Source organism: Galeopterus variegatus, unplaced genomic scaffold (genome assembly GCF_000696425.1).
Source record: "Galeopterus variegatus unplaced genomic scaffold, G_variegatus-3.0.2 Scaffold663, whole genome shotgun sequence".
Lineage (NCBI taxonomy): Eukaryota > Metazoa > Chordata > Mammalia > Dermoptera > Cynocephalidae > Galeopterus > Galeopterus variegatus.
In genome coordinates, this window is record NW_007726774.1 from 356,235 (window position 1) to 370,276 (window position 14,042).

Genomic DNA, 14,042 nt, shown 5'->3' on the forward strand with positions numbered 1-14,042 from the left:
GGGGGGGAGGAGAGAGGGGGGAGAGGGAGGAGGCAGGGAAGAACAAAGAGGCTCCAGCCCAGCTTTGGTCTCTGTTACCCTGTTACTTGATGCTCTTGTTCCCCACAAGGCAGACGGGGGTCTCCAGTCATCACCCCAGCAGGCTCCAGGCAGCCAAGATCATCAGGGCTTCTTCCTCAATGACAACCAGTCAGGTGAGCAAAGCCAGCCCTTGCCCACACCAGTGTCTTCCCAGCCCCACCCCACAGGCCCTGCCCAGCCTTGTGTCCCTGCTTGTGTCCTTTCCATCCTGCCTCCCTTTGGAAGAGGCCTTCCTAGCCCCTCCATGAGTAGAGAGGGCTCCCTCCCCTCCCTAGGCTCAGGGCTGGAGGGCTTTGCCTGCTTCCTCCCCAGTCTCCCAACTCTGATGGCCTGTGTCCTCTGAGCCAGAAAGTGAGGGCTTGGAATGCTGCCCCCAGGGGTGGATATCAGCCAGCCCCCTGGGTTTTACACCAAGGCATCAGGGGGCCCACTGGGCTGCAGCTCTCTGGGCAGTGAAACCAGGGCTAGAAGTCCCCACTCTGCCAGCTTCCCTCCAAGCTGGTCCCCAGCTCCCCTCCCAGGGCTACAGCTTCCTGGGTCCTGGAAGCCAGACCTCCATGGGGGCAGGACCTCATGCTTCAGGGCACCCAGGTAAGGAGAACCACTCCCTATACCCTGTGTTCCCATGGCAGGTAGGGGGAGGGATATGGGCTGTGCTGGGAAGGGACAGTCCTGTGGAACCAGCTAGATTGAGTTCAGGCTGCTCTTTCCCTCCTGCAGGTAAAGCCCCTTCCCTGAGCATCTCAGGTACATCTGGCCTCTGGCCTGAGTTGCTGCAGCAAATGCCCCCAAGGCACAGCCCCCTGAACCCTCAAAGAGACCCAGACTGCTGGCGTCAGGAGCTAGGTTCCAGGCTGGAGCAGCTCCAGGCCCAGGTGAACAGGTGAGTATCCTGCGGGCCAGGGCTGGGGGCGGCTGCAGAGGGCAGACCTAGCAGTGGGCTAGGCACAAGTGCCCCCTCCTGGTGGCTCCAACACATCACTGATGTGGTGGTGCCTGGTGGGTTTTAGAATTGCGGGCCCATTTACTGCAGGTCTCCCTAGTCCTATGTCATTAAGCACAGTTCCTTGGATGGCTTCCCCCAGCAAACATGCCAACACAGCTTCTTGGGGAAGGGGTACAACCACGTGCAGAAATAAATTCCATGGGCCCTTGGAAAGGGATTGTGGCCTGTGGATGGCAGGGCTGTGGTGGCAGAGTAGGGGCTTAGAGACAGAACAGTCCTGGGTTCAAATTCTAGCTCGGTAACCAGCAGTTTCTTAACTGCTCCAAGCCTCAAGTTGCCCTTCTGTGAAATGGGGATGATTAAAATACCCATGTAAAAGCATTGTTAGGAGGACTGAATGATGCGTGCTTGGCACCTGGCCACTGGTGTTATCAGCGTCAAGGATGTGCTAAGGGCAATTCGGGTAGGGGTTGTGGATGCCAATAGGGAGATACCTTCAGGTAGGCCCCAGGCTGCCATTCCATTTGGCAGAATCAGCATGCAGGCTGCAAAATTGAGAGCTGCCCTGAGGACCTGAACTGCTCTTGCCAACCCTGACCCTGACCATGGTGTTCTGTCTTGCAGGCTGGAGTCCCGCATGTCCTCAGACCTCAGCCGCATCCTGCAGCTGCTTCAGCAGCCAGTGCCCCAGTGCCACCCCAGCTACACTCTGGGAGCCCCTGCCTCCAACGACCTGGCCTTGTTTCCTACTGTCTCAGAGATTCAGAGTCCAGGGCCCAGGCTGCCCCCTGCACAGGTGAGAGGTGAGGGAAGCCCTGGAGCCTTACCTGGAGGCAGCCTGCATGTCTTCACCACCTCCAACTTGGTCTCAGTGTGGCATTAGGCCCAGAGCCTCTATGGCCCCAGAGCAGCCGTCGCTTCTGCTGTCCTTTATGATTTGAGTCATAACAGGGCAGCCTGGAAAGGGTGGTGGCAAAGCCCAGATTGTGACCACAGACCCCAAAGCGGGTGCAAGGGCAACAGGACCTGAGGTGTGGGAAGAGCAGGTACAGCTCTTGCCCATTCCCATCCCTGAAGTCAGGGTAGATCAACCTCCAGCCTGGCCTGGGGGACTCCCCACACTGCGTGCGTCCCTCTTTCTTGCCCTTCCCAGACCCCAAGCTATGGTGACTTGGACAAATATACACCGAAGAACAGGAATTCCTCCTCCAGGATGCCTCACCCAGTCATGGCAATGGACAAAACTCTGACACCTTCCTCAGAACAGGAGAAGCCTGAGGGACTCCTGTCACCCCTGGCCTCACCTCTGCATCCCCTCGAGGTACAGGGACTGGTCTGTGGTCCCCGCTTCTTTTCCCTCCCTGAACACCTTGGCACTGTTCCCAAGCAACTGGAGTTCCAGAGACATGGCTCAGATCCTGGATATGCAAGGAGTTAGGGCCACTGAAACCCAAGATAAAAAACACCATGAGAGGATTGAAGGTGGGTGAGGTGAGAGTTAAGGATCTTGGGGGAGGCAGACAGCCCCCAAGACGGGCCTCTGAAAACCATTCTGCTAGAGTAGTTACAAACTGCTGACCCAGGTGACCTGGGATGGCAAAGGTGAAGAGGCTTGGGACCTTTCCCAGCCTCCTCTGGGACTCCATTTAGACAACAAGCCTGATTGAGGGTGGGGGACCCTCAGGCATGGAAGTAACTTATAGGATGGAGGAGTCAGTGAAGAAAGGAGAATTTCTGATCTTCTACGTGAGAGGCTCGCTCTGGGCTGCATGCGATCACCTCCAAGCTCAGGACCATCTGCCACCTCATGGCCCAGCATGTGGTCAGACCACCTGCAGAGAGCCTCTGACCCAGCTGGAGATGGAGGTGTCCTCTGTGGTGGACATGTTGGGGCACAGCTCTAGCCCTCAGCCCCTCCAGACCTGAGAGGTCTGTGATGACATTTGGGTGCAGTTTCACACAGCCAATAAAGTCTGTACATTTCATGTTAGGCTGGGTGTGTAACTTATCTGAGTGTCACCAGGTCCTTAACTGTGCAGTGGCGTTCTCCAAGACCTTCTCACAAGGAGTGGGAAGCTCAGCCTCCACCATATCCCATGTATTGGGGACCTGAAGGTGGCTCCACTGGGGCCCAGGAGCCCCCAGAGCCTGGGGCTGTTAGCCAGGCTAGGGTGAAGGGAAACAGGTGCAGGCTTGGTGTCCAAAGGGAACTGTGACAACAGCCAACGCTTCCATAGCATTCACCCTCTGCCAGATACCCTGTTGACTGCTCTGCAGATATTAGTTCATCTAATTCTCAAAATAACCTCAAAGCGTCAGCATTGTTATCTCCATTTTAAAGATTAGGATCAGTAGCAGAGAGAGAAACTAAGAAACTTACTGGAGCATGAAGGATGAAGGGGACTTCTGGGGTGCGGTATTGTTCTGTCTCCTGATCCAGGTGCTGGTTACATGAGTGTTTTCAGGTTGTGAAAACATGTGCATTTGTATGTGTAAATTAGACTTCAATTAAAAAAAAAATCATGCCCAACACAATAAGAAAAGGAGAACATAATTTCAACCTAGACGGTCTGGCTTGAGAGCATGTGTAACTAACCACTCTGCTGAAAAGGACTGTTATCCAAAGGTACCCGGTCATTGGTCTCCAGTCCTTTTTGCTCCAGTATTCCTTAAAAGAATTCTGAAAATGTATATCCACCCTCCCACATTTTTAAGTTGACATCTGAAATATTTCACTAACGAGTTTAAATAGTTGCAAAGGATATAAAGTCAGTGTGTTATAAATATTGGCACTTTATAAACCTGTTTTATCCCTCATTTATATTGATCCATTTCTGTCCAAATAGCAGAGTGATTTGAGAGCCACCATCATCCATTTTAAAAACACAAGAACAAGCCCGTCTTTAACATTGTTCCTTTTTCTCTTTTCTTAATTCCCATCTATCCCCTCTTGCAGTTTTATCCTGCTTGTAACTTATTTTTATGCAAGTCTATTATTGATCACCCTATCATATGTCTACAACACAAATATGTATACACATTGAAATATTTAAATTAATATTTGTAACCTTAATAAGACCTTAAGTGTTACACTTATTAGTACAGTTTAAAACAACATAAACATATTTTCAAATTTTTATATAAACTAAAACTTTACTGGAAATGCATGCCTTAAAAGAGGGGATTTTCCACCCAGCTAGTTCCTATGTCTGTGGATAAATATCATTGTTTATTTATTAGAATAAGAAAAGGTACAGCAACAGTTTTGTGCCTATTTTTCTTTACTTTTTCAAAAAACTTAAGTGCAAAGAAAACTTGTTCACAGAAGTATAGGATTAAAGGGGGATCGTATATAGCATTATCCCTCAATTCTTTGAATTCTTGGAGTTGTCTGTTAAAATCACATTGATCACTAAAAATTGTATTTAATGATATCATATAACAATTCAATACAAACTTACTTCAATTTTCTTGAAAGCAGAGAATGGGAAACCATTTAAATTATATAAAAATGTTATCTAGATTCCGACCCTTCTCTGTTTCAAACTCACGGCACAGATAAATTTAGGGCTGGATTTGCCTTGGGATCCGCGGCGAGAAAGGGACAGGATGGGATTCACAGCCAAGCTTTTCGGGTTGATTTCTACTGAAGACCAATCCTGTAATTCAGGAAAATTTCTAGAATCTGTAGGAAAGCGCGGGAAGGCCTGTCTCAAGCTGGCCTGGCCCTGAGCACATCCGTGTGTCCGAGGTCTGTCCTGGAGACACCGGAGAACAGCTCTCCGGGCTAAAAAGGGCCCTGGGACGAGTGGGGCGGGAAGGTGGCTCAGGGCAGGCTGCTCGGCCACGGGGCTCAGTGCCCCGAAATGCAGTGTGTCCTCCATTAAAGCAGAATTTTAATGTTACTCGACAGCGTGGAGAGGCCGCTCAGAATAGAAGCAGCACAAGTATGTCAGGACAGGTGAGACAGCACTCGTTCTAAGACTTGGCCTAGAACTTGGCGGCCGGCTGACCCGCTGGCTCGCCTCTAGGCCACCCACGCCCCCACTCACCCGCACTGCGCCGTTATCTGCCTGACAGACATCTTAGTCAGCCAATGACCTTTGAGGCTGCAAAAGCACCTCCCCTCCAGGAGTTGGGCGGGGCGAGTAGTTGGCATGTCAGACATTTACACCAATAGCGAGGAGAGTTCAGATACTACGGCCTCAGCAACCAATGAAGAGAAGGAACCGATTCAAAAGGACGTGTCGGGCAGCCAACGGCCGGAGCCGCTGGCGGGGTCGCGTGACTTCCGTTCCGGGAGGGCGGAGCCGCATCCCAAACGGAAGGTGGTGGTTGCAGGAGCAGAAGCTGGTTCGAAACTGAGGGTCGGGCCCGGCTGTCGTTTTTTGTCGCCGCAGCCCAGCTTCCGGGCTAGGCCGTTCCTGCCCGCCCCCGCCCCGCCTTCCTTCGGGCTCCTAGGTCCCAGGCCCGGCTTTCCGCCCGACTCGCGCCCCGTCTGCGGCAGCCCGCTGCCGACCAGGCCCGCACTGCGGCCCCGCGGCCACCATGTCCCTGCACGGCAAACGGAAGGAGATCTACAAGTATGAAGCGCCGTGGACCGTCTACGCCATGAACTGGAGCGTGCGGCCAGACAAGCGCTTTCGCCTGGCGCTGGGCAGCTTCGTGGAGGAGTACAACAACAAGGTGGGCCGGACAGGGGCTCGGAACCCAGCTGACGGGGAGCGGGCCCCGGGAGCGCCCTTTCCGGGCCGGAGCCCAGATCCCAGAACCCTCCTGCGGACTTGCCTTAGAGCCTCGGATCGGTTCCTCTGTGTCTGGTTCTGTGCGGAGGGTTTCGGCACTCGATGTGTCATTTAATCCTGGCAGCCTTCCTGTCGGGAGTGTAGTGGGGAAACTGAGGCACAGTGTTATGACTTGCCCGAGTCAGACAGCTGTTTCGTGGTGGAAACAGGTTTAAACCTCGAGTTTACACCCCACCCAAAGCTACTCCATTTATCCCTCCCATTCTCTCCACTCTTGCTGCGCTGCTTCAGTTGAGGGGGCAAGGGAGAGACGAGGGAGTGACGGCTGTGAAGGAAAAAGCAGGCGCTTTAATTGGTGGTCGTGCGCTCCTGTCCACACTAGATTTCTGCTAGGGCTTTTTATTCCGAGCTTCCCCGCCTCCTACTCCCACCCCCAGGTACTACTCATGGATACCCAGCCCTTCAGCCAGAATTGCTATTGCTTGCTGATATTCATTCTCTCCAAGGCAATTTCTTTTTGGAAATCAAGACCCGTGGCATGATCCCGCCATTGTTTTCTAAATAGAGAAGGTTGACACTTGGCCTTTTTCTTTTTTTTTTCCCCCTTGGCTCTTTTCATACTAATACAGATGTATAACGTTTAGTAGTAAGTCTTGCCGGACATCCATTAATTGAGAATCCTTCAAAGAAGCACTGGTAGTAAAGGAAAGCTTTTCTGGCAGTGCAGCATAAGTGTATTTTTCAAAGTTGTTGAATAAATCAGTGGGAAGAATTTCCTTTAACTCTTAATCTCTTCCTTTTGTTGTGTTAGAATAAAACTTGTGAAATTGATCAGAGCAACTGAAAGCTCTGGCTAGTGGTGTTTAAAGCCGGTACTCCTGCTTAACGCCTTGAAAGTCAGATTTAAGAATAAAACTGTCGACAGTGACAGGCCTGGTGCAGAGGGAAAGAAGCCAGGTGGTCTAGGATTGGGTCCTGTCTGGTCCACTGACTAGCTGTGAGATGTTGCACAGGCAAGTTTTATTATTTCTGATCCACAGTTTGCTGTAGGAGACAGGTTCTGTTTTACACATGAAGTTCCTGTAAAAACATTGGCACATTTTTTTAAAGTTTATTATTTTTCAGGAGCATACCTGTTTCTCTAGAGTAGGTCTTAACTTCTTTGGAGTCCCCTTTGAAAAACTGCTGAAAGCGGTGGACTCTCACTGCCCAGACATTACACGTACACAGTTTACAAACAAATTCAGTCCACCCATTGCCCAAGCAAGACATAGGTTTGTTTTCTCTGATGCCTGTTTCTTTCTGATGGCCCATAGTGGATGTCAGAACTGGGAATGAAATTCAGGGTCCAAATGTGGACACCATATTAGTAAAATTAAGACCACAAGAACTATTGTTTAAAGATACATGTAAAAAAATTAAAAAGTAAACTGTCTTTCAAAGGGTTTGAGTCTTTTGACAACAAATTGATGGGTTTTTTTCTTGCAAGTTCTTCAAGGGTCGTTGAGTAAGCAGTAGTCGTCCCATTTCCAAGAGAGGAAAAACTGAGTCCCAGTTAGACTGCTGGTGTAATCAGTGGAAAAATTGTTGTCAAACCTCAGAGGCAGGAACTCTCAAAGTTTGTTCTCATTTAGCAACTGCGTAGAACTCCTTTTTGCCAGGTACACAGGAAATATGGCCTTAGTAGTGAAATGCAAACTAATAATTCTAGTAGAAATAAAATAAGCAGTTAACTATATCTTAACACGTTTACATGATGTTGACAGTGCAGTGTCTTAAAAATAGTTTTGTGCCTCTACCTACCTATAAGTCTGGGGGGTTCTGTGTGTGTGTGCTATGGATAGACCCCTTTGGTAATCTGATGCCAGTAGACCCCTTCTCATAGTTATGTTTTCAAATGCATAAAATACACAGGATTATGAAGAAAACCAATTATATTGAAGTACAGATATCAAAAACATTTTTTAAAAAGTGGTGATATAGTAATACATGCCTTTACATTAATTTATTAAATTATACCATCTAGTATGGTTATTGCTGTGATTTTGAAGTAGCAATGAGGGTAAACATCATTTCAAGATGTGATATGAGGGGCGGCCCGGTGGCGCACTCGGTAGAGTGCTGCACTTGGGAGTGCGGCGGCGCTCCCGCCGAGGGTTCGGATCCCATATAGAGACCGGTCCGCTCACTGGTTGAGCGCGGTGCGGGCGCGACACCGAGGGTTGCGATCCCGTTACCGGTCACGAAAAAAGACAAAAAAGGAAAAAAAAAAAAAAGATGTGATATGAAAAAAAAAATCAGTGATTTCCATTAGTGAGAAAGTCATACATACTCATGCCACCAGGAGGGAAATGCTAAATTTCACCTAGAGGTTAGTGGAAATGTGAATGTAATTTTCCGTTCAAGTTTATCAACCCCAAGTTAAATTCTGCTGTAGAGAATCTGTGTCTAGGGGCTGATGGGCAGTAAATCCCACCTTAAAGCAGTGTTTCTCAGGCTGTTTTGAAAATACCCTGCCATGGAGGTGGCAGACTTCATAATTTAGAGGAACTTAAAATTATTGGTTGGAATTTTCAGAGCTTTGGTTCCTGCTTACCGTGGATAGTGACTGCCGGCAGAAAACAAAATAAATGGATGCAGCAAATGAACATTGATGAAAAAGCCCAGAAATGGTCATCTTTTTTAGTGTGGAGATATTGACTAAGAAAACATGATTATAATTTTTTAAATTTTGTATTAATATAATCAGGTTTTCCCATCATAAAATTGTTCCTGGTTGGTCCATAGAATGAATTCGCTAACATTTCAAGAACTTGGCTTTCAGGTGATCCTTCATGTGAATAAACTTGGGAATTGTTGCAGAGTAAAGAAACAGATTCTATCAACTACATCTGAAATAAAAAGCCCCATTATTGGTTGTTGTGTTTTACTTTCTATTTTTGTGGTTTCTGCTGGGGGATACAGCAGCATTGGTATTGGATCAATGGTTCTCTAAATTTTAGTGTGAGAGAATCCTCTGAGGGACTTGCACATTCCTGGACTCCACCCCTGCAGTTAACAGACACACGGGCGATTGAGACACAAGTAATCTAGATGTCACTCTGAGAACATCGCCCTGGAGTTAGCTTGGCATCCACTGACCAGAGGCAGGAATCCCATCTTTTTGCATCTGCATGCTCCTAAACATTGGTTCTGCCCTTCCATCCACATTCACCTCTGAAAAAATCTGTTACCAGATAGCCTCTTTGAGATTGAGATAGCCTGGGTTGAGATCTTAGTCTTGCCACTTCTCAGTTTTATGTGGCCTTGGTCAAGTTATCCTCTGTGCTTCAGTTTCCTCATTGTAAAATGAGGATAATAAGTACATCTATCTTATCAGATTATTATAAATATTAAATGTTAATATATGTAATGGATTTAGGAACTCTGCCTGGCATGGAGTAAGCCATAGAGAAATGTTAGCTATTATTTAATCATCATCATTACCGTACCTGTAATTGAAGTATAATCAAGGGGAATTATACGGATGTTAGGTAAATTTGAATTTTGTATTTTCTAGAGAGGAATCAGGACTTTAGGTCAGAAAGGTACTTCAGAAGGCCATTATGTTCATTCACTGCCTTTTGTAGACCTAGGGGGAAAAAATTTCCTGATCCCCTTTGGGCCAGCCTATTTTGTGGTCTAGCATCTTCTTGTAGTCAGACACCATGTATTTTGTGGTAGTTTAAGTTCATTGTCTCTTGTTTTACCTGGTGTACCCACAGTAACTCTGATATAAGAATTTGGCATTTCTCCTGAGTTTTGACAATGTCTGTGGTCTCTAGGCAGGTGGTATTTCCTTTCTTTTCTGGGGAAAAATGGGTAGCAGTTCCACCTAGGTTCATGTTTCAGGGTTGGTTTTGAATAAAGTTGTCAGGGTAATTGGGGTTTATTTTGCCCTAATATTTAACTGACTACTTGTGCTCTAAAATTTTTGAGGTTCTGAGGAGAGAGACTGTAGGTATACCTGATGCATTTTAAAGAATACTGGTAGTGAGTCTGGGTACAGTCACCTTGTACTTGAAATACACTTGGGATGAATGCTTGTCTTTTAGCCTGTGTTGATTCCTCTGAGATTTTTTGTGCAGTTACTTTATATGTTTGGTACATAATTATTTTGACTCTGGTATATAATTTTTCATTTCTCAATATTTGTGGCAACCTTTCAGGATTCTCATTCATTTGCTCATTAATTCAACAAATATGTATTGAACACATATACATGTGTTTTAGGCACAGTGACAATACTTTGGAAACCTTCTGTAGCTTTTGTCAACAGATGTGAGATTGGTAGCAATAAAGAGAACATGCTTTGGTACATATACATCAATATTTTTGGTAGATATTTAGAATTTTGCAGTGTTCCACCAGTCCCTGGCAAGATGTGTGAGCAGGGGAATTTAAAACATAAAACTCTTAGTTTTTACTTCTTCCTTTCTCTTTCTAGACAGTGAGAGGACTAATTCCCCTATGGGACTACTGGATAAAAGTACTGCTACTTTATTGCTTTTTGCTGTAAACTTGTTCACACACACTTATTGGAAATGTTCTGTAGGTAGTCTGGCCTGCCTGAGGCCTTGCTGCCAGAGCTGACTAGTCAGCCTCTGTGCCAGGAGCCAAAGGGATGCTGTGCCAGAATTCATCTTAAAGTTTGATAGGGCAGAACCTCAGGTAACTGTGGGTACTGTCCACAATAATCAATCAGGTAGGCTTGAAGTAAAGACAAATGGAAACGACAATAAAAAAGCTAGCTAGTTTATGTTCTTAGAATGTTGCTTTAGCTGATTTTGGTTATATTAACAATTATGGGGAAATGCTCCAATGTCTGGAGTGTTTTTATTTGGATAACTTGGGGGCTTATTCAAAAATTACACACACATGTATTCACCTTCATGTTCCATACTCACATGTGTATGCTAAAGTGTAATACAGTTTCTTCCCTCAAGGAGCTTGTAATAACAAAAAAGATAGACATGTCACTTTAAAAAAATATATAGAGTATAAATGATGTGTAATTTATGTTGTTATTCATAAAAGTAGTGAAAGGGAAGATGTGGTCATGCCTTCAAGGAGTATTTTATATTCCACATTTGCTCCTTAGGAGACAGACATAGTAATATTCACAGTTTAAAAATGAGTAAAAGTGATCTTGCTTAACAGCCTTTTCTCTTCACGGGCATTTATTTCACATGTTAAGGTAGTGTTGTGAAAAAGTGGTTGCATAAGGGCAGTGGAGGTAGGAGATAAAAGAGGTTTAGCAGGAGGACAGGGAAGACTATGGAGAAAAAGGCAGAAAGAAAATTACCTAAATGTTGACAGAAGGTGATGAAAGTTGGATTTAATTTTTCCTTATGTTCATACAATATGTAAAGAAGAATGGTAGTGTAATGGAGATCAAATGAATGTAGGAAGATGGTGAGAAAGGAGATCTGTGGTTGCAGATTCCAAACTCAGAAGAGCCCAATTCTCCAAAATAGGATGTTGATGGATGAAATCTGTCCTTTGGGACAGTGAGAAGAGGGTTCAAAGGCTGGCAACAGGAGCTTCCCCAGACCCCATTTGACACTAAGAGGGGTGCTAAGCTGTACATGGAGAACACAGATGTGCCACCTCCTCTAGAAGTGTTAGATGAAGCAGATTGGAAGACAGATTGAATTGTGATCAGCTTGGTGGCACCTTACCTCTGTTGGCTGAGGAGATGCAAAGGCTCCACGTGTTTCTGACAACTTGGAACATGGCCCTGGCCTCTGTCCCTCGGGAACCTCCTTCATATCATCTGGAAAAAACTTGCCTCATTCAAAAGAAACCAGCACAGTAGCTGTAGAAAGATATTATAAGAAAGAAGGGAAAAATATACCCACACAAGAAAAATGTTTTTTTACCTCAGTTGAAAAATAATGTCCAGTCCTGCCATTGTGAATTCAAAGAACTAAAGAAAATACAGGAGGAGTTGGTGGGGGGTGGGGAGGAAGAGAAGAAAAGAAAATGCGAAACTCCAAGCAGAGATACAGGAGTTCAGGTAAAATAAAACATGATAACAGGAAAAAATGGAACATCAGCTGGTAGAGCACAGGAAAGTAGTGGAAGAGAAAACTAAAATTATCACAGAATTAAAAGCTACATTGGAAATAGAATAAGATGAATATGTACTGCTGAAAACACAGTAAAGGATATGGGGGACAGTAGAAAAATGAAATGGAATAGTGCGCTGCTTGGGAAGCGCGGCGGCGCTCCCGCCCGAGGGTTCGGATCCCACATACAGACCGGTTCCCGCTCACTGGCTGAGCGAGGCGCGGGAGCAACACCGAGGGTTGCGATCCCGTTGCCGGTCCCGGTCCGGTACAGGGGCGACACTGAGGGTTGCGATCCGGACACGGAAAAAGACAAAAAAAAAAAGAAAAATGAAATGGAAATAAACAATTAGAAAGAATATAATAGATACAGAAAATGAAGGAGACCTAACTTCGGTATAATTGGTGTCCCTGAAGAAAAGGACCAAAGAAATGAAACCAAAAACTCAAATATGTGGTTAAAGAAGAATCTAGAAATAAAGATTCAAAGTGATGAGTTACGGGCCGGCCCGGTGGTGCACTGCTACAGTGCGCCGCTTGGGAGCGCGGTGGCGCTCCCGCCGAGGGTTTGGATCCCACATACAGACGGGTTCCCGCTCACTGGCTGAGCGAGGTGCGGGCGAGGGTTGCGATCCTGTTGCCGGTCCCGGTCCAGTACGGGCGTGACACTGAGGGTTGCAATCTGTTGCCGGACACGAAAAAAAAAAAGACAAAGTGATGAGTTACAACTGTATGTCCAAAAAAAAAAAGTAAAAAGTAAAAAAAAAACTGTCACAGAACAGTCAGAACAGTTGGCACTGGAACATTTCCTAGGAAAGTTTCTACACTTTATGGATGAAGAAGGAGTCCTTTTGGACATCAAGGCAAAATGATCAAGTCCTCTTTAAGAGGGAAAAAAAATTTTGGCTAGCCACATTTGATGACATAGGCAATGGAGCAATGTCTACAAATCTACAACTATAGTAGCTCGTGCTACTATAAATACCTGGGAATATAGTTAAACAAATGTAAAGTTTTATATGGAAAAAATAACGCTGAGGAACACAAAACAAGACTTGAAAAATGGAAATGTTCTTGGGTAGTAAAGCTTGGCAACTTAAAGATGTCAGTGTCCCTAAACTTAATGTGATTTCTGTTTAAAATACTTCAGTTTTTTAAAAAAAGTGTTTTTTTAGAACCAGGCAAACTGATTATTCCTATAAATGCATTTTACAAACATGCATACATTGTCAGAAAACTTCTGAAAAGGAAGTGTAATGAGGGAGGTGGGGAACTACTGACCAGGAGTTAAAATGTATTATAAAGCTGTAGTAATTAAGACAGTTTGATACTGAAAGGACTGATGAATGAACAGAAGGGTCCAGAAAGGATATTTAGTCTGTGCTAAAGATCATGTACTAGTCATTCTCTGTTGCTTATTTATTTATTTTATTTTATTTTATTTTTTTGTCTTTTTCGTGACCGGTAAATGGATCGCAGCCCTTGGTGTGGAGTCACCCACACCGCGCTCAGCCAGTGAGCGTACCGGCCATTCCTATATAGGATCCGAACCCGCAGCGGTAGCGTTGCTGCGCTCCCAGCGCTGCACTCTCCCGAGTGCGCCACGGGCTCGGCCTCTCTGTTGCTTATTTAAAAATTACCTGGAACTGAATAATTTGTAAAGAAGCAATATTTATTGCTTACAGTTCTGGAGGCTGGGAAGTCCAAAGTCCAGGGAACACATCTGGTGAAGGCCTCGTGGTGGTGACAGTGATGCAGGGGTCTCACATCATAGAATGGTAGAGCAGAGAGAGAGCTAACTCCTCACTCCTCCTTTTAAAGCCCTTGGAACTACACCCATGACCACCATTAAACCATCAACTTATTAATCTATTTACTATGGCATGGTCCTCACAATCTAATCAAATCTTCAATGCTCCACCTTTCGATCACCATAATAAGATTTCCCACCCTCTTAGCACTGTCACAGTGAGGGTTAAGTTTCTAATACATTAAACTTTGGGGAGGACATAATTCAATCCACAGCAGATGGTATGGTACGAGTGAAGAAAAAAGTTTTTTTTTTCCTTTTTGTCTTTTTTACTGACCGGTAACGGGATTGCAACCCTCGGTGTCGCGCCTGCACCAGGCTCCGGCAACGGGATCGCAACCCTCGGTGTC

General features: G+C 45.8%; 2 protein-coding genes across 5 annotated transcripts in view; both read left to right on the forward strand.

Annotated features, from left to right (window-relative positions):
- Positions 1–2,540, forward strand: part of KCNH6 (potassium voltage-gated channel, subfamily H (eag-related), member 6) — a 22,548-nt gene extending 20,008 nt beyond the window's left edge. For 2 of the 4 annotated variants that reach the window (XM_008571137.1, XM_008571138.1), the window contains 4 exons: positions 110–194; positions 802–964; positions 1,652–1,823; positions 2,181–2,465. In XM_008571137.1, coding sequence (XP_008569359.1) covers positions 110–194; positions 802–964; positions 1,652–1,823; positions 2,181–2,465 — 705 coding nt within the window. Of the gene's footprint in view, positions 1–109; positions 201–570; positions 673–801; positions 965–1,651; positions 1,824–2,180 lie in introns of all 4 variants that reach the window. The other 2 variants (XM_008571136.1, XM_008571139.1) reach the window with 2 other exon arrangements.
- Positions 2,541–5,315: 2,775 nt separating this feature from the next.
- The window catches only part of DCAF7 (DDB1 and CUL4 associated factor 7), a 41,791-nt gene continuing 33,064 nt past the window's right edge, over positions 5,316–14,042 (forward strand). The window contains exon 1 of the mRNA XM_008571156.1: positions 5,316–5,713. Coding sequence (XP_008569378.1) covers positions 5,576–5,713 — 138 coding nt within the window. The 5' untranslated portion in view covers positions 5,316–5,575. The remainder of the gene's footprint in view (positions 5,714–14,042) is intronic.